Source organism: Macaca nemestrina, chromosome 2 (genome assembly GCF_043159975.1).
Source record: "Macaca nemestrina isolate mMacNem1 chromosome 2, mMacNem.hap1, whole genome shotgun sequence".
Taxonomy (NCBI): domain Eukaryota; kingdom Metazoa; phylum Chordata; class Mammalia; order Primates; family Cercopithecidae; genus Macaca; species Macaca nemestrina.
The window spans coordinates 51,952,108-51,975,898 of NC_092126.1; the positions used below are offsets into that span (position 1 = coordinate 51,952,108).

General features: G+C 41.1%; 1 protein-coding gene and 2 long non-coding RNA genes across 6 annotated transcripts; 1 reads left to right on the forward strand and 2 right to left on the reverse strand.

The window, feature by feature from the left end:
• Positions 1 to 13: 13 nt before the first annotated feature.
• LOC105463666 (transmembrane 4 L six family member 1) lies at positions 14 to 20,815 on the reverse strand. Of its 3 annotated transcripts, XR_011619795.1 has the most exons (6): positions 20,760 to 20,815; positions 20,361 to 20,453; positions 6,934 to 7,023; positions 6,697 to 6,842; positions 2,669 to 2,849; positions 717 to 851 (listed from the first exon to the last, which is right to left on the reverse strand). XR_011619795.1 is itself a non-coding variant. In XM_011710883.3 (5 exons), exons 1-5 carry the CDS (start codon positions 8,798 to 8,800, stop codon positions 837 to 839), a joined length of 609 nt encoding a protein of 202 aa, XP_011709185.1. In that variant the 5' UTR covers positions 8,801 to 9,104; the 3' UTR covers positions 14 to 836. The 3 variants fall into 3 exon arrangements, 2 of the variants coding, with proteins under 2 accessions (XP_011709185.1, XP_011709186.1); XM_011710883.3 differs by lacking the exons at positions 20,361 to 20,453; positions 20,760 to 20,815 and adding an exon at positions 8,624 to 9,104 and having other exon boundaries at positions 14 to 851; XM_011710884.3 differs by lacking the exons at positions 20,361 to 20,453; positions 20,760 to 20,815 and adding an exon at positions 8,624 to 9,104 and having other exon boundaries at positions 14 to 851; positions 2,649 to 2,849.
• On the reverse strand, positions 17,410 to 19,138 carry LOC105463665 (uncharacterized). The gene is made up of 2 exons (XR_976462.2): positions 18,267 to 19,138; positions 17,410 to 17,811 (listed from the first exon to the last, which is right to left on the reverse strand). It is a non-coding gene; the product is annotated as an uncharacterized lncRNA (long non-coding RNA).
• LOC105463664 (uncharacterized) lies at positions 18,685 to 22,238 on the forward strand. 2 transcript variants are annotated; one of them, XR_011619796.1, is made up of 3 exons: positions 18,685 to 18,786; positions 19,932 to 20,104; positions 22,112 to 22,238. It is a non-coding gene; the product is annotated as an uncharacterized lncRNA (long non-coding RNA). The 2 variants fall into 2 exon arrangements; XR_976461.3 differs by lacking the exon at positions 18,685 to 18,786 and adding an exon at positions 19,005 to 19,123.
• The last annotated feature ends 1,553 nt before the right edge of the window (positions 22,239 to 23,791 follow it).

Genomic DNA, 23,791 nt, shown 5'->3' on the forward strand with positions numbered 1-23,791 from the left:
CTAAACAACAAAATGGTAGTGAATACTTTATTTTGTTGTAAACAAGTTAGTTTTAAAGGTATTTCCTCGTAGTCCTCCTGCCCTCACTCCTCCCCCGTTCCTATGACGCTGATCAACTGCTTTATTCAGTTTCCCATCTTTCTTCTGGCCCAGTCATCTCAGCCTTTCTTTTTTTAAACACGTGATCCCTAGTACTCGTCCTTGGAGGACAAAAGGCTTTCCATATGTTGGAAAAATTTGAATCTCATAGTATTCACAACAACTAGCAGCATTGTAAGTTTTGATGCATTCATTTGGATTGGAACATTCTCAATCAGTCCTTCCGCTCTAAGTAAATATTTGTTTCTCACAGAACACAAGGCAATTCAAAGGGCCTCTTGTTAGAGATTTATAGGTGTATGAATGGGAAACATCATACAAGCAGTGAAAACAAAAATCTTTCCAGGTTGTCGGATTTTCTCCCTCTTGGTCTCATAAAAAGCAACTAGACATCTTTAATTTAAAAAATACATGCACATATATACAATAGTGATTGGAATGTTATTTTTATCCAAAACATTATAGAGTTTATCTCAGATATACTGAGGACTCTCACTCAGTCTGTAAATTACCCCCAGAGGGTGGTTTGTTTCCTCATTCCTTAAAAAAAAAAAACATAAGTTTACTAAATGTAAACACTGACATCCTGTGAAGATGCCAGTCTTTACAGGCCTTTGTAAAAGTAGAATATGAGGAGTATGTTACACCAGTACAAAGTTTTACAAATGAATACAAGTAAAATATATAAATTACAATGAAATAGAGGAAGATTGTGGCTCTGTCCTGGGGTGGTTCTTTTAGCAGTCATATTGCTGTAAAGAAAATAAAATACCATTAGGTTATAATCAGGATAAATAATGATGACATTTTAGTCCTTTAAATTCCTATTTTAAGCAAACATAAACAGACTGACCTCAGCTTCAGCAAAGCTTAGGCCAACCATACTTAGGGCTTAGACAATGCTCACGAAATGTTTCCTAAACAAAACCGGATCCCTCGTCCTCCATGAGTAAAAGCCACAGAAAGGGCCCATGGAAACTGCAGGATACTGATGCTGCATTGCTTTGAGTCCATTTGTGTAGGGTTTTAATCTTAGGGATTTAAAAGATAATGCCATGGAAGTTTCACACCGATATGAGCTCAATGTGGGTAACCTTTCAAGTTAAATGCTACCGAGTTATAGACCTGACTCTTCTACATGCAAAGCTCTGCCCTTTGAAAGTGTCTTTTGTCCTATAAACAAAGGTAACAGATCTTCCCTGTAGTATCTGGGAAGAAGCCATCCCTACAGCAACTCAGCTGGGAAACCCAGTGTATTTACTACCCCAGATCAGAGGAGAGTATCACTCCCTGCCAAATCACTTCAGCCATTTTGGTCATCGGCTCTTTATGCTTGTCCCCAAAATGTACTAAGTGAGTGCATTTAGTACAAGTAATCACTTAGTTTGAACTCTGCCTTGTATGAAATTCAAGGCTAAAGGTAAGCTGCATTACAGCAATCCCCAGAGGATACTTCTCTGCCGTTCCCCAACCATATTGCTTGAAAAAAGCTCCATATTGAAGGTTTCCCACTCCCTTATTTTCTTGGAAATTTGCCAAAGAAATTATTAATCTTGCTATACGTGCCTGATGAGGAAGACTAGATTTCATTTTAACTTTCCCCCAAAATTACAGAAAGTTTCCTTTTATTTTCAGCAAAGTTTTTCATGGTGGCAATGGACTTTTAATTTTCATTATGTTTTCGTCTTATTTTTAAAAGAAAATTAACAGATCTGGCACCAGAGGAGTAATTGGTTTGAAAAATATAAGACATAAAATAACCCTCTCAGAGATAGGATCAAAGCTGGACTGACATCAATTCAATAATATATATATTTTAGGAGGATATAGAAACAAGAACTTTCACTGCTACAAACAAATGCATTTTTTTTCTCCTAAATCATATCAGGAAACAAGTGCTTCCTGGTTTTCTTTCACAACGAAAGGGTTTTCATGAGCTGCTGTTCAAAGGCTGCTAGTGATTCTCCATACTTACTGCTTAGGCATTTTTATGACTCCTTATTAGGAAGGAATTGCAGAAAATCCAGGAGAACAGCAAGTGTGGAATAAAGGTTAAATGTAGGAGCTTTTGCATAAAATGACTCAAGGTTTGAAGCCTGTCATTTCCTGAGTAGGTGATCTTAAGCCTATTGCTTAATATTTGAGTCATAGTCTTATCTGAAAAATGGGTTTACTATAGTGCCTGTTGCATAGAATGGTTGGCTATTACTTATGTATACTAGTTGGGAATATGACAGCAAACAAAGAGTAGACATCGCTTTTTTTCTGTCTCTGCAGCGAAAGCAGAAGCAGTGAATTAGATCCTGAAGGGAGCGCTGTGTCTATGGGCAGCGTGTTCCTGTGTGCATAGAACCAACTGCAAAGAACTAAGACAATCCTGTGACTGTGAGGCTCGAGGAAGCTTGTTCCTGACAGCTGAAGCGAATGCTATAATTGTGTTGCTACAAAGATGATACCAGAATAAATGCTGGTAGGTCGAGCATGTTTGGTTTTGCCTTTTTCTTTATGATGAAAACAACGGTATATTAACACCAGGGCCAGACTACGACATTTTTATGCAGGTTCTTACCTGTTGGCGAGAGCAGCAAAAGCCACATATGCCTCCAAGCACTCCATTTATTACTTGAATAAGACACAAGATGAATTCAATTCCACCAAGAGCCAAGAGGATAGAAAACAGAGATACATTCCATTCCACAATGTGCTTGGGTTCAGTGCACTGGGACCATGTGGAGGTATCCAGAAGGTACCTGTGGGTAAAAAGAGAAACTTCTGACACATGGCCATACTTAGGGGATACTTCGTAAACTACTTTTGTTTGGTGGTTTTTCATTCAGAAAAAAAAGAATGAATTTTTCAATATCCTGTGTAAGTTTCTTCCAATGCATGTCATTCCATAAAATGGAGGAATCTAGCCCAGATCCTACTCTAATGATAAACATAAAATTATAATTTATAATTTTTTTTTTTTTTTTTTTTTTTTTTTTTGAGATGGAGTCTCGCTCTGTCGCCCAGGCTGGAGTGCAGTGGCGCGATCTCGGCTCACTGCAAGCTCCGCCCCGCGGGTTCACGCCATTCTCCTGCCTCAGCCTCCCGAGTAGCTGGGACCACAGGCGCCGCCACCACGCCCGGCTAATTTTTTGTATTTTTAGTAGAGACGGGGTTTCACCGTGTTAGCCAGGATGGTCTCGATTCCCTGACCTTGTGATCCACCCGCCTCGGCCTCCCAAAGTGCTGGGATTACAGGCGTGAGCCACCGCGCCCGGCCAATTTATAATTTTTGACTCTAATCTAGGATTACATGGTCAGAAATTCTCACCTTATAATGATGTTTATATTCCCTAACAGACATCTGAATTCTTATAAACAAAAATAAAAACGCAGAACTGTATTTATGCTGTGTTTAAAGCTAGGTAAAATTCATGTATGTGTATGGAAGTAACCTATGAGCAAATGTGGAAAAATGAAAATAATTCATGTGCTAACGTAATTATAGGTGTTTTTTAAAACTGTTTTCTAATTTTATTGTTGTTATTGGTATAAAGATGGGTATTTGTATTCAATATTGAGTGAATACTTAGAAAATACAATCTCTTTAGGCTAGTTTGTTTTTAACTTTAAAATATTAATTTAGATCATTTTATTACATCTCAATTTGTTACTTTTGAAAATTATCCAAATTCTGGCAAGTTTGGAGATTTAATATGCTTAATATGCTAGAATTTTTCAATTGAGACCTTTGGAACAAAGCTATTTTTTGCTTTTAAGGAATAAATTAATTTGCAACATGAAGCACAGGGGGATTAAACCTAACTAATTTGATAGCTCTTTACTTTTTTTTGAGACAGAGTCTCACTCTGTTGCCCAGGCTGGAGTGCAATCGCGCGATCTTGGCTCATTGCAACCTCTACCCCCCAGGTTCAAGCCATTCTCCTGCCTCAGCCTCCCAAAGTGCTGGGATTATAGGCGTGAACCACCACGCCTGGCTGATGCCTCTTCACTTTCATGATGCTGTGCCCAAGGGTCCATAATAGCAGGTAGCACACTGCATTCGCTCATTCAACAAAGATTATTGAGCACACAGTGTGAGTCTGACACTGAGCCAGAGCTGGGGATATAATGGAGCACAGGGCACGGGTTCTGTCCTGAAAGAGCATGGCTTCTAAAGGAAGAGACAAGTCACAAGTAATCTCAATGCAACAGATATGCTGATCAGTAAACAAAATATGGAAGAGCCACAGAGGAAGGGCACCTAACCTAGTCCAGGGAGAACACCTGATTATACATCTATTCAATAAGGCTGAGCTCCATGAAGGTAGGAGCCAGATCTATTCATCATTGTATATCCAGCCGCTAGCATAGTATCTGACACACAATAGCCCCTCAACACATTTTAAAAGCAGTTGAATGATAAATAACAACATGAAGTTACTTGGTGAAATATCAGCAAACCATACTGAGGTGATACCTGACTATAGATTATAGGATTTAGTCAATTTTATAAATACCTGGATATTCTTCCAGGATGAATTCTACTTCTGATAGCTCTCCTAGAATTTCAGCCTTTGCTACAGAGTATTTGGATTCTTAACGAAATATAATATAATCATGTGGGAAAATCAAGGTTTGACTTGATTCCACAAAGAGGCCCGGTATAATTCTTTTCTTATCACGACTTCCTGCCACAACAGAACAAAGGGGCTTGGAATTTGAGACCTAACTTTAGAATAGTTCATTGAGCCAATCAGAGATTATAGTTGTTCATTTCAAAAACAGTTCTGTCTTTGTGGCTCTGACTTGCTGCATGTCAGCAGAACAAAAATCTGTACTTTCAGGTCGCAATGTAAAAAAAATTCTTTGGCTCTACCTGGCTCCCGGGCAACTAACCTGTGGCTTGTGACTGTTAGTTATTTCCCATATTGAAATCCTTGGACAGTTTTAAATGAAGAATGACGTAGAACAGAAGGAAGGTTTCTTGTAGAATCCACGGTGGATAATGGGAGGGGCAAACAGTCAAATAGCTATAAAAACCATTTAGCAATACTACCACCGCTTCCTGCTTTATGGCTGCATAAGTCATGACTTTTCTTAGAAGTATGTTTGTGCAATAGTTTTGTATGTTTGTACATATGTGAATAGTCATTTTCTACTAGTACATCCAGTATATTCTGATAAAAGCTGAGTCATGATTGATCACAGTTTTGAACACCAAAATTTCAAACTTCTGTAAGTATCAATTTTTCTTCAAAGGCTACCATTGGGTTATGTTTATTGTAAGGTAGTGGATAATACTAACAGTTAACAGTGGCAGTTGCTCACGATGTGGCAGCCTCTGTGGGGAACATTTTACATATTATTTCATTAATTCTCATGACAATCGCAATTGAGTTACTCAACTGAGATGCAGAGAGCTCAGTTCACCTTTTCCTGTAGGTAAGTGCAGAGCTGGAATTGAACCCAGGTAATTCAAATTCATGATCTCATAACTATGCTAAATTTATGAGATTCGTATATCCTCACTACATCCTTTAAATTCATGGGGACAAACACTCTTGATAATATAATTCGTTATTAATATTATTTTTAATCATGAATCTCAAAACTAAACCTTTCAAAATTCACTTCAGAAAGTTGAGTAGGGAAAAGGTAAACTCAGAATCAACTCCTGCTCAAAGAAACATGTCATTCATTCATCACCACATACATCCGTTTCTATCAGCTGTGCTGTTTCTGTTCTTGATAACTGATAGAAAAAATTAGTATCAACATAGAATGGCGGAACAGCACGAATTATCCTGATATTACAATTGTGAATAGGCCTTACTTATATAGCTTAGTAACTAAAAATGGGAGCATTGTACATAGTTCATATGTTTTATATGAGTCTATGTGTGTATAGGGGTAAGGGCATGATTTGCCCTGGGTTTGGGTTAAATTCATATAGTTGCCATTCTTATTATATATGGATTCTATAATACTTTCTTATAAAATAGTAAAATGTATTACACGTAATCAGCCAATTGCTCTGGTATAATGTATGAAGTAATTGAGATGCACTGTGCGAACACAAACTCTACATCTAGACTGCCTGGGTTCAAATGCTAACCGCCACTTTCTGGCAACGTGACCTTGGATGAGTTACTTCATCTCTCTGGGATTTCGTTTCCTCATCTTTAAAATAGGAAGTCACTTCATAGGGTTATTATGAGGACGGAATTACTGATTCTATTCAAAAGCACTTTGTATTGGGAAGCTGAGGAAGGAATATTGCTTGAGCTCAGGAGTTAGAGGCTGCAGTAAGCTATGATTGTGCCACTGCATTCTGACCTGGGTGACAGACCGAGACCCTGTCTCTGGGAAAAAAAAAAAAAAAAAAAAGAAAGAAAAGAGAAGAAGCATTTAGAACTTGTTTAGGTCAGGGACTGGGCATCCATCCTTGGATACCTATTGCCTAAACCATGCCTGAGTCAGTGAGAATAAACAGTGGCTAGGTGGGTGGATGGATGGATAAGTGGATGCCTATCTGGTTTGATGGAGCTGCCACTATATATATGTGGTGGATAAAAATGTGTAGCCATGTAGAGAATAATTACGTACTGGCCCTCGGTGCTGGCAAAGGTGTAGTTCCACTGGCCGAAGGAATCAAGACATAGTGGTCCTTCTGCCAAGCCAAGGGCTGCCACAATGACACAGTAGCCAGATCCTGCAATTCCAATGAGAGCAGCCAGTACAGAAGAAAGCATCTAGGGAAAAGGAGAAACACAGGAAGTGAGCCACAGAGTGCCACAGCTACATCTCAGGAGCCATTTTCACCACCAAGGCAGGAGGACCTACCGCACATCGTTTGCCACAGTTTTCATGGCCACAGCAGCCACAGCAGTCATCCTGTTCCAGCCCAATGAAGACAAATGCTGGCAGGAGCATCTGGTTAGGAAACAAACAAAGTCAAGTCATTGACTTGCCCAGGCTCATATGGGTTGGGTTAGGCATCTCTTGGTAAAATATATTTATTTCTAATGATGTTAACTGGCTTTGATTAAGTTGACCAAGTATCTCAAAGAATGTAAGCCTCTGAGGAGAAAAAAAAAAAACATCTAAATGTCATATCTGCTTGTTTTCAAGTAATCTGTCAAAGCATTTTTTAGGGTGAGGGTGTAACGTGGGAGGAGTAAAATAATAAACTATAAATGTGTTTATTCCACAAGAGTTTGTCATACAGTCCCAGATACAAATTCCGTTTTGGAAATAGTAAACCCTTTTTTTAAATCTGATTTTTTCCCCTTGTAAAATGCAGAAGATACCAACAAATCTTTAATAGAATAACTGAAACTTTTTTGTAAATGGGAGACATGAAAGCTATATATAATAAATATGAACTGCTTCCTTTATTATACAAATGCATAGTTCTAACTTAACATTATTAAGCTCTTAAGATAAAGTAAGCATGAAATACTTCAGGTTCAAGATCGAAAGAAACTTAAGTGTGATGTTATGTTTAAGACAAATAGTCATGTTAACAAGATAATAATGCTTAAATCTGAGGCAGACGGGCACGGTGGCTCATGCCTGTAATCCCAGCACTTTGGGAGGCCAAGGTAGGAGGATCACTTGGGCCCATGAGTTCAAGACCAGCCTGGGCAACATGGTGAAACCCCATCTCATTAAATAAAATAAAATTAAATAACATCTCATTAAATAGATAATTTAAGGCAGATTTGCCATGCTATAATCAGTGTATTAGGTTTAAACGTTTTAGTATCTTTTACTTGATTAAGAAAATGTATCATGTATGGTACCATTCCATAAAATTTCTCTTTAAAATTTTTAATCCCAGTACTTTAAAGTAGCAAACTTAAGTTTGTTCACATTCTTTCCATGCTGTGGTTGAAGCTAATGCTTTCAGCTCCCAGGTTGGCAGGGAATTTCCTTTCACTTCAATCAAAAACAAATCTTGGAAAAAACAACACATTCCACTGTTAGCTTCAGACACCGACCTGCTGCTAACTGTAGGGTTTTTCCAAGATACCACACCCCAGCCTTACATAAAGGAGAAACTTAGAGTTCTTTTAAAATAGCAGTGCACTCACAATGCATTATTTTTCCCTATCACAGATGGCTGAAAAGAAACAGCAGAGAATTTGGATTCAAAAGTGTTGATTTAGGCAGAGAACCAGCCAACCCCTCCCAGCTCCCCAGAGCAAATGTTAAATGACTACCCGCTCTAGCAGAAACTCTATAGTCTCTCAAATCTGATTTAAGAGCGAATATCTGTTTCCTACCCATAGAGTTTAGCAAAAAGGCAGTTCACTTTTAGTTGAAAGAGGGTTTTGTAAAACAACATCTAATAAAATTACTAGGCTATACTGTACTTACCTCGCTTTTGTATAATCTGCTTTCAAAGGAATGAACAACAAAAAAGTCCCTTGATTCGGAAATATACATTACAAAAAACTTTCCATGAAAATACATAATGAAAACATCTAGGAAACAGGAGAGAATTCAGTAATAATCCTGAATGACTTACCAGCAGGCCCCCTCCTACGATGCCAGAAAAGAACCACACGAAGCGGCTGAGGTGGTTTTCGGAGGCATACTTTGTTTCCCCATTGGGAAAGTAAAGCAAAATATTAGCTATAATGCACAGGAGGGCGAGCCCCACCAGAGAATGTCCGATGCATCGTGCACACTTCCCGTAGCACATGGTGGTCTGCTAGGTTTTCTCCCCTTTCTCTTTGTCTTCAGCTCAGTGATACCCCAAATTAGATGAAAGTGTGCCCTTCTGGTGGAGAAACCAAACACCACTCTCAGCCCATTCCTGCTACCTCTTAAATACTGCGATTCTTAGTCACTGAGTGGATGAGGTACTTTGCTTTCATTGGTCCTAATGGCAGGCTCTGGCTGTGGTGCGAAGAGGCAGGGGGAATGTCCCGCCCTTCAGACGAAATCCTTGGGACAGGCAAAACCAGGGGCAGGACGTGAGAAACAGCCTCAGTTATAGGCAACAGGGAAAATGATTAATCTTGAACAAGGCATTGACTGTGCAACTCCTCCACAAGATAAAGAATCAACAGGAAAGCCTAACATGACTTTCCAGTAACTGCCAAGTGTCTGAGATGCGACAGCCCTGGTTGAGGCTTTGAAAGACAGTGGGCCGTGCCCCTGCTCCATGCAGCTGTTTGGACAGCTTCCAGTCTGAGAGCTCTGTGTTCATTTCTACCTTTGCGCTGATTTAATTTACAACCTGGGGCAAATATCCTGAGCTCATTTCCTTGCCTATTAAATACAAGGTGTCTGAGACATCACCCATGGATTTGAGGAGGCTGTTGGGGAAACTACAAAGCAAACTTCTTTACTCTGCCTACAGCAAGCTCTGCAGGACGGATTTCAGTGCTCAGCCTCCCTGGATATCTGCCCTTAAAACAAATCTGCACAACAAAGGTGGCATCAGTCAGCACAAAGGGCTCAGATGCTTTTTAAAAATTATTGAGTGTTGCTGTCAGGAAAAGCTATGCCAGGAAGGGCCAAGGAAGGCTTAAAGCATGGGACAAAAGTAAAAAGAGGAAGAAGAGAGGGGGAGGAAGAGAATGAGAGGGAAAGAGGAAAGGAGGAAGGAAAGAAGAGAGGGAGGGAGGGAGGGAAGGAAGGAGGGAGGGAGGAAGGGAGGAAGGAAGAAAGGGAGGGAGGGAGGGAGGAAAGAAGGAAGGAAGGAGGGAGGGAGGGAGGGAGGGAAGGAGGGAGGGGGAGAAAAAAGTAAGAGAAAGGGACTTGGCAAGCAGAGTGGAGAAACAAGGTTCAGAGAAACAGAACTGACTAGGACTGTCAAAACCCACACAGAGGTAAACAGATGGTTTACCCAGCCAGATCCTGAGACCAGCTTCCACAGGCTCCCCACACAGGGCAGATAAGGGGTGTTAGACTAACTTTCTATGTGGTTACCTTGCAGAAGGAGGGGCTGGGCACTGAATAAATTTAAGCCTTGAACAGCAGATTGCACCAGCCAATGGATGGCGGTGGGAGGTGGACAGGGTGGTTGGGTGGGGCCAAGACTGGAGGGCCTGGTCACCAGGACAGGATAGAGAGTACAGAAAATAGAAAAGGCCCAAGGTAGGGAGGCTTTAGCTTAGAGAAGGTGAATGAGGTTCGTGAATCTAGAGTCTGAAGGATTTGGCCCGAAACTAGAGCGTGGGACACATACCAAATTTGAGGAGACCAGCTGTGGTTAATGACATGGCATGGGACCAGAGGAGGGCCCAAGAAGTGTGGCCTCAGCACACTAACAGGGGTGAAGCCAGGATCCAGGATGGCCTGAGGAAATAAATCAGTGGAGTCGGGAAGCCTGGAACCACCCAGGTGCTCAGGCAGAGGCAGGCAAATCCTCACAAGAGCGCCACTGGGTCACCACCATGTGTCCAACAATAGGGAACCTGTGTTCAGCCTGATGGCTTGGAGACAGAATTCCACTGGTGACAGAGCCTGGGCCCTGTGGGTGAATGACAGCATCCTTTGTTGAAGCGTAATCATTGCAACCCCACTCTCTGCTTATCTATCCCACCTGGGGCCAAAACGGGGAAAACTGATTCTTAAACGACTGATACGGTTAGGCTTTGTGTCCCCACCCAAATCTCATCTTGAATTGTAATCCCCGTAATCCCCACATGTCAAGTGAGAGACTGGGGGAGGGAACTGAATCATGGGGGCAGTTTCCCCCACGCTATTCTTGTGATAATGAGGTCTCATGAGATCTGACAGTTTTATAAGGAGCTCTTCCCCCTTTTCTCGACACTTCTCTTTCCTGCTGCCTTGTAAAGAAGTGTCTTGCTTCTCCTTCACCTTCCACTATAATTGAAAGTTTCCTGAGACTTCCCCAACCATGCAGAACTGTGAGTCAATTAAACTTCTTTCCTTTATAAATTACCCAGTCTCAGGCAGTTCTTTGTAGCAGTGTGAAAATGGACTAAAACGACGGCTTTGCCCTCAAGCGCTTAAATTTCTTTCTGTCTTCTTTCCCCCATCTCCAAGTCAGTAGGGAATGGAGAAGAGTGAGGGGCTTGGAAAGAGAAAGCCTGGAGTGAGACCCCCAGCTCTGCTATATTCCAGCTGTGTGGACTCAGTCCAGTCACTTACATTCCAGGACTGTTTCCTAATCTATAAGACAACGGGCAGGGCTAGATCAGTAGTTCTTAGAAGGTTTTTGAGAATCTTAAAATAAAAAATAAAAGATTTTTTGAAAATCTTGGAATAAAACCCTCTCCCCAGAAAAAAGAAACATACATGCTGCAGGATGCTGCTTATATGTGACTTCGTCAAAGAAGTCCTCTCTGAAGACCTATCTAGTGAAGATATTCCTCTATCTCCAGTTACGCTCCATCACGTTACCCTGCTGTATTATCATCACAGAATTTATCAGCCTCTGAAGTTACTCTGTGTATTTGCTTGTTTCCTTTTCTGTTGGTGTCTCCCCTCCCAACAGAGTGCAGACACCTTCTGCCTTGTCCACCATTGTTTCCCCAGTGCCTGGAGCATGTCTGGTGCATCATAGGTGCTCAGTAAATACTATTGAAGAGTTGGGTGAATAAAATAAGTGAATCTATGAGTTTTTAAGCCTCTTGTTAACCAGGCTGATGCTCCAGCCTCCCCACCCTCAATTTCATTATGCCTCTCTGTGAGCTCAAGATCTCCCAGCCTCTCACACCATTGCTCCCAGGCCCTACCACTGTCTGGTTGTTTGATTTGGGGCAAGCTATTAACCACTGTGTACCGTGTACCTCTATTTCTATAATTCATTCATTCACCAACATCTATTGATTCCTACTATGTGTTGTAAGTTCTGGGGATATAGCAGTAAGCAAAGCAAACAACAAAATTCCTGCCTTTAAGGAGTATCCACTCTATCAGAAAGAGGGAGGCAAATAAAAAATAATAAGTAAAATACAGAGGGTATTAGATGGTGATAAGAGCAGAAAAGGGAAATAGGTGGGAGGAGAAGGCCTTACTAGAAGACCTCTCTGAGACAATAATAGAATCTGCCTCACAGGGTTGTGGTATGCAGAACTGAGTCAATGTGTGTAAAGCTTGAAGATTCTGGCATTTAGCAGTCACTCAAAAAATGTTACTTATGATTATTTACTATTTGTATCAGCCCTCTCTCTCAGAGGAGATGTCTCTACTTTATCTGTGATTCATTATATTTACTTTTCTGGGATTCTATCACTCCAATATATGTTGGATTCCTTTGTTATCTTTCCCGATAAATTTTAAAATACTGGACTTCCCCCAGTTACAGTAAAACTCATTTCTAGCTCCTTCATCCCTTCTGGAATCACCCTTAATCCATGACACCCTTGGAAGCAGTGGTTTTTACTGCATCACAGAACTGCAGGTTCCAGAGCATGAGCTGCTGGTTCTCAGCCCCATGTTTTGGATATGCCAAAACTGCCAGAAAGGCCCTGCTATTCCTGCCCAGCCTACCCTACCCCTGCCTTGTTACCCTGACTGAACTTGTTACTTCATCCATGATGCCTTTCATCACACCCCTGCCTGCTTCCCCCGACCACCCCACCCTCCGCGTGCTCATGACTCCTGCTTTGTTCTTACACACACCACACCTCCATGGCAGCCCTGATCTGACCACGATGCACAAGTGTGTATCCTCCTTAGCTTCCCCACCTTCACTGAAGTCTCAGAGAGCAGGGACCTTCTATTTTCTTCTTTGAGGGCACAGCAGCTAGCATGGTGTCAGGCATTTAGTTGGCTCTCAATTAATATTTGCCAAATTTTGTTCAGATGAAGAGGGAAGTTGAATATGTTCAGTTCTAAGATTATCTGCATTTAAGCAAAGTCAAAACATCTTATGAAAAGTTAGGGAAAATTGACATTTACTATATTTAAATTAGAAAATGTTCAATTTTACCTATCATTAACATAAGCAACTGGTATATGCTTCTTAGGGTTAGCTCTTTCAACGTTTTCATGCATAGAATGTGGCTTGAAGAATAATTCCAGGGGAAACTCCTTTTGCTTATATCAAGTGCTATATAAGCATAGATTTTCATGCTGAAAGAAGCCTCAATAGAGTGAATGGAATCATTGTGGCCATTTTATAGTTAATCCCACAGGGGTTAAAAACTCTTCCCAAGGTCATCTAGCTAGTTTGCAGTGGAACTGGGTTACCTTTAAGAATTAACATAAACAGTCTATGATTCTATGTGGTTGTGGGATTCTAGGAGGAAGATTTGAACTCAGATCTCCTGCACCCTAGTTGTGTTTTTCCACATGTGTTTCTCCTTCCTTGTAGGTTCTTAGTCATTTGAACATGACAAATGTAATGATTCCTATATAGTAACCATGCTCATTAGCACCTTCTGATTATAGTAACAGAAGCCAGTTGAGTTACCTAAAACAAAGGGGCATTAATTACAAACTTCAAAGGTGGAGATGCAGATAGGATGATGGAACTCATGGATAGGGCAACAAAGGTCTGAAAATTCTGAATGTCCTACTCCACATTTTGCATTTTTGACTCTTTCTATCCATATACTTTATTATTCTTAGTGCAGTCTCATTGTCTCTGGTTCTCAGTTCACACACAAAAAATATGGCTACTGACAATTCTGAAGTTTATGGTTTTCTCAGTTCAAAAGATTCATCCCAAGTCCAGATTGTGAGAGAGGGGACATGCATTGGACAAGACCAGGCCAGGTGCCCATGCCTGTGGGGTCAGGTGCCCATGCCTGTGGGACCAGGCGCCCATGCCTGTGGGGCCTGCATAAACTTGGCTGCTGGGAGCCATCCCTGCAACCAGGTACATGGAGGAGAAGTCGTTCTCAGGAAAAGGTGAGTGTGGGACCAGGCAGGGAAGCCAGTTGCTGTCCTTTATTTGGAACTATAATCAGGGTAGACAACCACAGTAAAGAGATGCAGAGGCAGGGAGCAGTGTAAAACCACCTTACACACAGCTTCCTGGCTTTCCCCTCACTTTAGGTTATAGCTCAAATTATTATTGGGCTAAAAAATAAGCTCTGTTGGCCCAATTAAACCAGAATTAATCACCAATTCCCGATCTCTATCTGGTAATTTTAGTTCAACATTGCTCAGCTGATGGCTCATTAAGCCAAGAACTCTCCCAGGTCTCAGTTGCCATTTTCAGACAAGACACCTCCTGGGGTGCCTGCCCTATGGTCTGAAGCTCAAGATGTGGCTCTGGGTCTCCCTTCCTGATGGCTAGCTACCCAGAAGGGCTGGTCTGACTTCCTGTTGAATGAGTGAGCTGATGGCATCCAGGGCACCTAGGACATCTAGTGCACAAATACTTGAAGGGGGAAGGACTCTCATGTTCTGATTTGAGTATCATTTCCTTGGGTTGAATAATTAGAGCCTGGCATGTGAGATGTGGAGGGCTTCAAAGACCATTTGACTTTCAACAGAAAATGGTCTATGGTCTAAAGTGACACACCCTGATTCAGCCCAAGGGAAACAATGTCTATGGGTGAGGCCAAGAATCTGCATTTTAAGTAAGTCCCTCAAATGACTCCAGTGCACAAGCAGAGTTGAAGTTCACTGATGTAGGTGGCCCAACTTTCTAGTTTTATACATGAGGCTACACAAGTCCAGCAAGGTTCATTTCAGTTGAGAAGAAAAATCATTGATTAAAATAAAAAACCCTAAAAAATTTAAACTGATGAATTAATGTGTTTGCACCTTTTGAACCTGGTTCACCAAGTGGTTCTTTGTGAGATAGGAGAAGTAGCAGGCCACTTCCAGTTCCTCTCTCTGTCTGATGAGACACCAGGTCCTCCCTGGGAAAAGTGGCAAGTTCTCTCATGCTGGCCTCCTTCCCCAGATCACAGCTGCCTTTGGGGAGAATGACAAACCTGTTCAGGGTTCCTGGGTAATACGTACCCACTTTCTGTGCATTTAGGGGAAGGGGAGTGTGGAGTGGAAGGAGAGTAGGCACATGCAAGTCACTCTGATGCTGTAATTTAACTTTACAGCTCCCTTGTGCAAAGCTGTTTACAGGTGAGGAAACTGAAGCTCCTCTGGGTTAAGCATGCAGGCCAAAGTCACAAGGCTGGTGAGTAATTAGGCCTGGATTCCTCCTACGCAGGGCTCCCTGACTCACATACCCACGCTCTTTCCTTCACACACTGGGCGGATTTTACTACAATGTTGATCAGATTTGGGGACTGTTTCTTTGGCATTTCTAAATAACATAACTTTGAGACATTAATCACTTGGATTCTACTTTAATTTGACGAATGATTTCAAGGTTAACCTGATGTCTCAAAATTAAAGCTACAGCTCCTGTTCTACAAACTTGGTTTTATTGTAGCAAAATAGAACTATCAACAAACAAGAGATGTGTGAAATTAAAAATTTTTAAAAGAATTGTCTAGATTCAGTAGAGGAGAGAAATAATAAAGCCTATTTTCATTTCCTTTACCCTGGTCTAACTTATAAAAGTATTTCCCTACCTGTGTCACTGGTCACGATTGCAAGTTGTCCAGGTTCTCGGCATTTTGAGCAAAGAATTGGACAAAACGCCCAGCAAAGCAAAGAATGAAGCAACAAAAGAAGAAAAGCAGGGATTTATTGAAAATGAAAGTACACTCCACAGTGTGGAAGTGGGCCCAAGCTGCAGCTCAAGGGCCCGAATATAGAACCTTCTTGGGTCCAAATACCCCCTGAAAGTTTCTCATCGGCTACTTCATGCTCACTTCATATAAATGATGTGGTAGCCTGAAATCAGTCTGATTGGCTGCAGACAGCAGCCAACCAGAGGATGAAGTGAAGTTACAAAGGTCACACTCCCCTGCAAACATCTAATTGATTTCAAAAAGCAACCAGAGGGTAGGGTGAAGTTACATAGTTATACTTCTATACAAACTGAAGACTCCGCCCATGATCAGTCTGATCAGAGCCACAATCAGACCATCCAGAGTCTGGAAAGAAGTTACTAAGTTGCAAACAAAGACTGTACCAGCAATCAGTCTGATTTGTCGCTTACAGCCAATTTCCCATCTGCCACGCAGGAAAGGTCAAAGGGAGTAGCCTCTGGTCCTTTTGTTACTGAGTAATGGAAAGTTAGGGTTTTCCTTGCAATTTAGTTCTAGGAAGTCGATGTGAAAAGCCTTAGGTTCCCTGTTTCCAGACTCTATTCTCCTGCCTCACATGGCCTTTTGACCTTATATAAAATATGCTTGCTTTTTTGCAGAAAGGTTGGGGTGGAACTCTCCACTCCTGCTTTCATACCATTTGAAGTTCAGACCAGTGAGACTTCCATCAGTTGGGAGTTGAAGATGCTACAAGGACAAGAACTGAGGATGGTTTGCTCAGAGCTGATTTTTAGACACCATTTTCCAGGGATCCCTGGTGACAGAGGAGCATTTTTTTGTGGTTGAGTTCTGAATTAAAAAGTTTCCTACTATACATTTGTTTGGTCATTTCTGTGACTTCAGTACTCTCAGAGACTTGGACCAAAGCCTAAATAAGAGGCAGTGTGAGTATTCTCCAAGTAATCATTCCAAGTTGGTGAGTTCATACTACACCTAGACCTCATGGCCTCGCCACTCTCAAGTCAGACTGGTTTTTGTGGCTGTCAAAGTCCAACATGGCAAATTTCCCACTGATACTAAGTGAGCTGAAAACTCAAATTACAGTTGATTTTGCCCTAGGGAATTTTACCAGGAACAGCTTTACAGCAGTGGAGAGTTGAAACGTGTGTGTGTGTGTGTGTGCGCGCGCACGCGTGTGTGTGTGAGAGAGAGAGAGAGAGACAGAGAGACAGAAAGAGAGAGAACAAGTGAGCAGCATATGTATTAGAAAGACACCCCCAAAAATGTGACAGATTTGGTTTGGCTACACTGCTTGCTCTTCTGGCCCAGGTGGACAGTTGACCTTCTTTCCCCCTCCCTGTTCATAGTCTCTGACTGGCTTTGATGCGGTAGAACCGAAGTCCAAATAAGCATGACCCTAGACTCTAATACAAACACCATGCTTCAGATTTCCTCCCCAGAAAGGGAGTTGAGATTCTAACCAGCTGAATCATCTAGTGACAACTCCCTTCATTGTGTTAAGTTACAAAAACATAGTTGTTCACTATGGGAACCCTGATGGGAAATCCATTCCACTTTCAGGTTAAACGGTTAGCCTGGCCTGTTTCACATGACTGTAAGATTCTACAAGGTCCTGATATTTCAATAATGCCTTCGCCGTGATTTGGAAGTTACTTTTTCAGACTTAGAAGGTGAGGAAAAACCTGAGCAAGAATTGCAAAGCAACTGAAAAACCAATTTGAAACACAAACACTATCTGGAATGTTTATAATGCATTTATTCCTTGCCCAATAGAAACCAAATAAGCTTCTCTGCTGAGACCCTTCAGAATAGCTGTCCCTAAGAGGAACTAAATCAGGAACTGGGGATAGCTGGCAAGAAGATTTATCAAAGCAAGCTCAGGATGTGGAATCCCTACATTGCCCTGGATCTTCTTTTGCAGGTGTAGGTTCGTAGAGTTCTCATTCACCATCCTGAGGACACCAGGGGAATAAGGATTGCGGGGCCTCGTCCTTCTTGACTTTCTCCCCCTCTGATTTCCTGGCTGTCTTCTCAATGGTCCTGATGTCTTCTATAATGAGTTGATGTTTTTAGGAATCAGAGTCCTGGACACAGAGACACATCCAGGTTTGGCACCAAGCTTGTGTGAATTCTTTCCTGACTTTTTTTTTTTTAATGAAGGAGAAGGAAGAACATAAACAAGTGTAAGTGGAAAGCACTTTTTTTTTCTTCTAGGATCACATATGTGATACTTTACAGGGATTTCTTCTAGGTTGTCCATACGTCAAAAACAGCTAAAAAGATTATTACAGGGAATTCTTAAAGTCTTAAAGGAAGATAGTCTCACAGGAGGATGAGATACCTGACAAATCAATATTTTAATTATTGTCTTAAAAGGATATGGAGCAGAATTTTCCCCTCATTTTCATTCTTCAGTTAGAGCTTCTGATCAACATAAGAATCATTCACCCAACAAATATTTACTGAGCAATCACTTAGTGCCAGGCATAAGTCTAAGAGCTTCACACATGTATCTTACTACGCTCCACAGCAACCTTCTAGGTAGGTGCTATTGTAAACACTATCACACAGGGTATAAAACTGTAAGAGCTTAACTGCCTTTCCCAAGGTCTCACAGATTTTCCAGGGTGGCCAGGATTTTAATTCAGGCAGTCTAGATCCAGAGCCTCTTAACCACTATACCGTGTTGCCTCCAACCTGGGGGAACTGGTCTGAAGAGAACAAGTATTACCACCAGTGTTAATACCATTATAGGTAAAATACACACAGTGCCCAGATATTGCTTTCTAAATACGATTCTCCAGTGAAAGAAACCAAGGCACTTTGGACTTTGGAGAAGTGACTGACTGCAGGGCTGAAACAAGAAGAATGGGAGATAATTCTGGAATATTTTGTGCCGGTGTTCTGTGTTCTTTTATGAGATGGTCATTCAGGTGAGGTCACAAAAGGACATGTGAGGAGGCTCAGGAAAACGCAGTTTACTGTACCCACAGATCCTAAAGACAGGAGGCACAGTACACCACAAAGAGCCTCAGGGGAAAGCTCCGGGGTTGCCAGGAGGCAGAGGGGCAGGAGTGAGAAGAGAGCCAGGCCACGTGGCCGTGGGAAAAGCAAGGCAGGGTGAACTGTTTAGGACTCGCTGGTTTGAATATTTTCCATAGGCTCTAAGTCATGGAGGTGTCCTCTAGTTGCTTGGTATCTGGTCTTGGAATGACTAAAGCAGAGAAGGGTTACCTCTTGTGTGTATAGCCAAATAGAAGAGGTAACGATCTGGTCCGGTTAGTTTACATATCAGAGACATGCTCCTGGCGGAGGGGAGTGTTGGTCTCTCTCCCCAGCTCTACTGGGAAAGGATTCACTTTGAAGCTTACTCCGGTCATTGGCAGAATTTATTGCCTAGTATTTGTAGGACTCTCGCTTTTTCGAAGTCAGCAGGAAAACAAGCCTCTAGAGTGAGTCTGCCAGCAAGACAGATCCTTACATAATGTAACACAATCACAGGAGTGACATCCCATCACCTTTGCCTTATTTTATTGAATCCCATCACCTTTGCCTTATTTTATTGGTTAGAATCAAGTCACAGGTCCTACCCACACTCAAGAGGAGGGGATTATATGAGGATGTGAATACTAGGAGTCAGGGATTTCAGGGGGACACGATAAAGTCAGCCACGGTGATGCTGTGTTCTCATTGCATCCTATGAGGTGGTTTACCATACCCCTTAGTCTACTACAAGCGATGTTAACTTGAATCACTTAATGAAAATGGTGTCCACCAGGCTTCTCCAGTGCACTTACTCTTTTCCCCCTTTGTAAATAGTATTTTGTGGAGAGATACATTCGGACAATGTCAATATTGCCTTTTCATCAAACTTTTAGTTAATATCTCTATGAGCTCATGAAGTCCTATTTTGTTCAATGAATTATAATCCATTACTAATGCTCAAATTGTCCCAGATTTGGCCTGTGAAAGCCCTTTAAAGCTGGCTCCTGTGTCCTTTTCACAGGACATTATTCTTTGGCCACTTCCTTACTTTCTGGATGTATTGTTTATATTTTTTATTTTCTGTATATTATAATGTTTTGATTTCTTAAAAACCTTGATTATAGCCTCATAGAATATCCAGCTAAACTGCCCAAAGTCTCTACCTACAGGAACTGTGAGATAATAATTATGTGTTGTTTTAAGCTGCTATGTGAAAATTGATTGACTGCAATATAGAAAGCTAATATAGTTGTTTCTATTTTATTTTCGCCAAAGATGCCTGCAATCTTCAGTTGCATCAAGATAACAAAAGTAAGGAAAGACGGAGGAAACATGCTGGGTTGAAGGAGACTGAGGACATATAACCACACAATGCAAGATACTATCTTGAACTGGATCCTGGACCGGAGGGAAAACTACTGATATTAAGGACATTACTCTGACAACTGGTAAAATTTAAAATTGGTAAAATTTAAATATGGACTGTGGGCTAGATAACAGCATTTTGTAAATGTTTAATTTCCTCATTTTGATTATTGTATAGTAGTTATGTAGAAAATTATAAAGTGAATATGACAAGATGTTAATTTGTGAACCTAGTAAAGGGTATATAGGAGGTATTGGTACTATTCTTGCAACTTGGCAGTCAGTTTGAAGCTATTTCAACATAAAAAGATGGAATAGTCCAGCCATGTTTGTTCATACCTGTAATCCCAGCACTTTGGGATGTCAAGGCAGGAGGTTCTCTTCAGCTCAGGAGTTCGAGCACAGTCTGGGCAACACAGTGAGACCTCGTGTCTACAAAAAAAAATCAAAAAATTAGTCAGGCATTGTGGCACACACCTGTAGTCCCAGCTACTCAGGAGGCTTAGTAGCTGGGACTACTAGCTACTAAGTGGGAGGATTGCTTAAGCCCAGGAGGTCAGGGCTGTGGTGAGCTGTGATTGTACCACTTAAGCCTGGGTGAGAGAATGAGAAAATAAAAAATAAAAATCCTAGTGTGTGATTTTACTTTTAGAATAGTATTAGAAACCATTCAAAGAGCTCTTTTGCCTCTGTGGGAACTTTAGGGACTTGAGGAGCACTGAGATATAAGATACTCACCTATCAGTGTCACATAGGTATAAAGAGCATGAATGATACATAACCTTTTATCACATTATATAGGTTTGGTGTATTGTCAGGAATTTGATGTCAAGACTTGCCCTTTATGACTAATTCTTATGTGTCATTCACCTAGAAGCAATAATCCTTGGATAGGTGTGCAGTAAATTTGGTGTGACAACAATGTTGTCTTTGGTAGACCCTGATGGGACACAGTCCAGCTCTCTTTCTGGCCTGAGGCCCTTGTTCCTCCTCCTGCTGAGAGCGTGCTGTGAGTGTTAGCCATCCACAGCCCAGGTTCTCTCAGGGACTGCCCTCTACCTAAGGAAGCTGCGTCACCCAAGCTATGGCCCCTCCCTGAGGAGAAGCCATCTCTAACCACTGAGGAGGCAGACTATACCTGGCTTCTTTGCCTCAACTGACAAACTTGGTAGCAGTAGGGAGTTGAATTAACTCATTACTTTTAGGTCTTATACACGTGTTGTTGTTGTTTTTTTAAATCAGAATTTAAAAATTCACATTCCTTGTGGCTCAGAAATGTTCCTGTCTGCATTCCATAGGAAGCAGCAGCAATGTTGTCAGGCAGCCTAGGGTTCAGGAGGTGAATTGATGGGTTTGGAGAACGCATGTGCTGAAGACGGGCTTCCCTGGGAAACAGATTCTGTGTGGAGATGAGCTTATAGGTGGTCTCTTAGGGAGTACCCTCAGGATCATCCCTATGAGGGGAGAGGAGTGAGGCAAGCAGGGCTGGGCAGCAGATGAACTCTGATGCAGTTCAACAGAGGCCTCCGCCAACCCCACGGACAGCTGTGGAGCTAGGATGACCTTACCAAGTTTGTCAGTATCACAGACCCTCTTGTGATACAATGTCCCTTTTCAGGACAAAATGATCTTTAATGATTTTGTTTACTTAAAAAAATTTTAATATATACAAAATTAGAATAATATAATATAAAGCCCCATAGATTTTCTCTCACATGGCTCCAACAATTATCCGTGACCAATTTATCTGCTTTGATACCTCAACTATTCCCACATTATTTGAAGCATATTCCAGATATAATATTATTTCATCTGTTTTTCAATATCTTTAAAAGAGAATGAACTATTTGAAAAAACATAATCCTCATAGCGTTATGTAAAATATTATAAATTAGTAAAACAAGTTCTTTAATATCATCAAATATCCTTTCAGTGTTGAAATTTCCAGTTGTTTCATAAATGTTATAAAAGTTGTTTTGTTTATACAGTTTGTATATTTGAATCAAAATCCAAATAAGGTCTGCGGATAATGATTGGTTGATAGTCTCTGAAGGTTCCCCTCCACCTACCTCTTTTTCTCTCCCTTTCAGTTTCTTGGTGAAGAAAGCTGTAGAATTTCCTGCAGTCCATAGACTGGAAACCTCTTGTACTGCTTAACATGCCAATTGGACTTTGGACCTGGAGGCTTCATCAGATTCAAAGTTTTTTGTTGTTGTTGTTGTTTTTGCTTTTTCCTGTATTTGGCAAAACAACTTTTTATGTGGGATTGTGCTTTTTCATTAGGACACACCTAAGGCCAAGTTGTTTTCCTTTTGATAAAGCTCACTGTGGGTGGCCAATGTCTAGGTACGATCATTCATTAGGAATTATGAATTTTATCATTCTGTTTTAATTTATTAACCGGATTACTTTTTATGAAAAGAAACTTCTCCTTGTCAATTATTTGATGATCTGGAGACTCAGTTTGTATTAAAAAGTTAGAATAGGGCCGGGCACAGTGACTCACGCCTATAATCCCAGCACTTTGGGAGGCCAAGGCGGGCAGATCACCTGAGGTCGGGAGTTTGAGACCAGCCTGACCAACATGGAGAAACCTTGTCTCTACTAAAAATATAAAATTAGCTGGGCATGGTGGTGCATGCCTGTAATCCCAGCTCCTCGGGAGGCTGAGGCAGAGAATCGCTTTAACCCTGTAGGAGGAGGTTGTGGTGAGCTGAGATCGCACCATTGCACTCCAGCCTGGGCAACAAGAACAAAACTCTGTCTCAAAAAAAAAAAAAAAAAAAAGTTAAAATAAATGCTAGATCCTTTGCCTGGATTTACCAATTTTTAAAATAATTTGTTGGTTCGCCATCATCTACCCAGTATGACCAATTAATTTTCATTTTGTTTAATATTAGTATGAACTTTATGCATTCATAATGTATTTCATCATAGCCATTACAGTTATTATCTTTATATTGATGCTTAAGTTGCTCTGTCTTTGGTCAGTAGAAGCCTCTTCCAGTTAGTTCATGAGTCCTTTTACCATGGCCCTAGTCATCTTCATAACTTTCTTGCTATGTGGTATTAATAAGAGGTGCCGGGCTCATCCTGTACATTTCCTGCCCAAGACCTGCAATCAGTCATTTCTCTAAGAAGTCCTGGTTCTTTTTGAATGGTATTTCAAAACCATCATATAGGCTGAAGGAGGAGTGCCCTGTAATTTTTTTAAACTCCTACCTTGAGAGTAGGTAGGAAAAAGAGATTCTGTTCCTATCCTTTTTATGTCCTTCTGTAATATTCGAACTTTTATCACGTATATTTATTATTTTATTTTCTACACACAAATTATACATAAGTACACAGTTGAAAAAAAGTCAAAGTAAAAATTTTCCCCATGCCTTTCCCATACTACTTCCTCTGCCAGAGATAACTATAGTTAGCAATGTGTTGTGAATTCTTCTAGAGTTTTTCTTAGATAGTATTGTTACCTAAATAAGACTAAGGCACTTAGGATTCCAGATTACATTTTAATCTATTTGGACTATTCAAATAAATGGAAGTCTGAGATAAAAATATAATGGACAGCTATTTCAATCTTCTTTGGGATCAACAGCCCGGGCCTCCGCGTTGCCAACTCCAGGGGGTGCTGTGTACATTCAGGTCTCTGTAACTAATGTCCCCTGGCGTTTGCAACACAGCAAACCTGCTAACAAACCAATAGGACACTGAGCAAGGGGTATGAACGCACAGAAAAGAAGATGGTTCATAAATATATGAAAAGATGT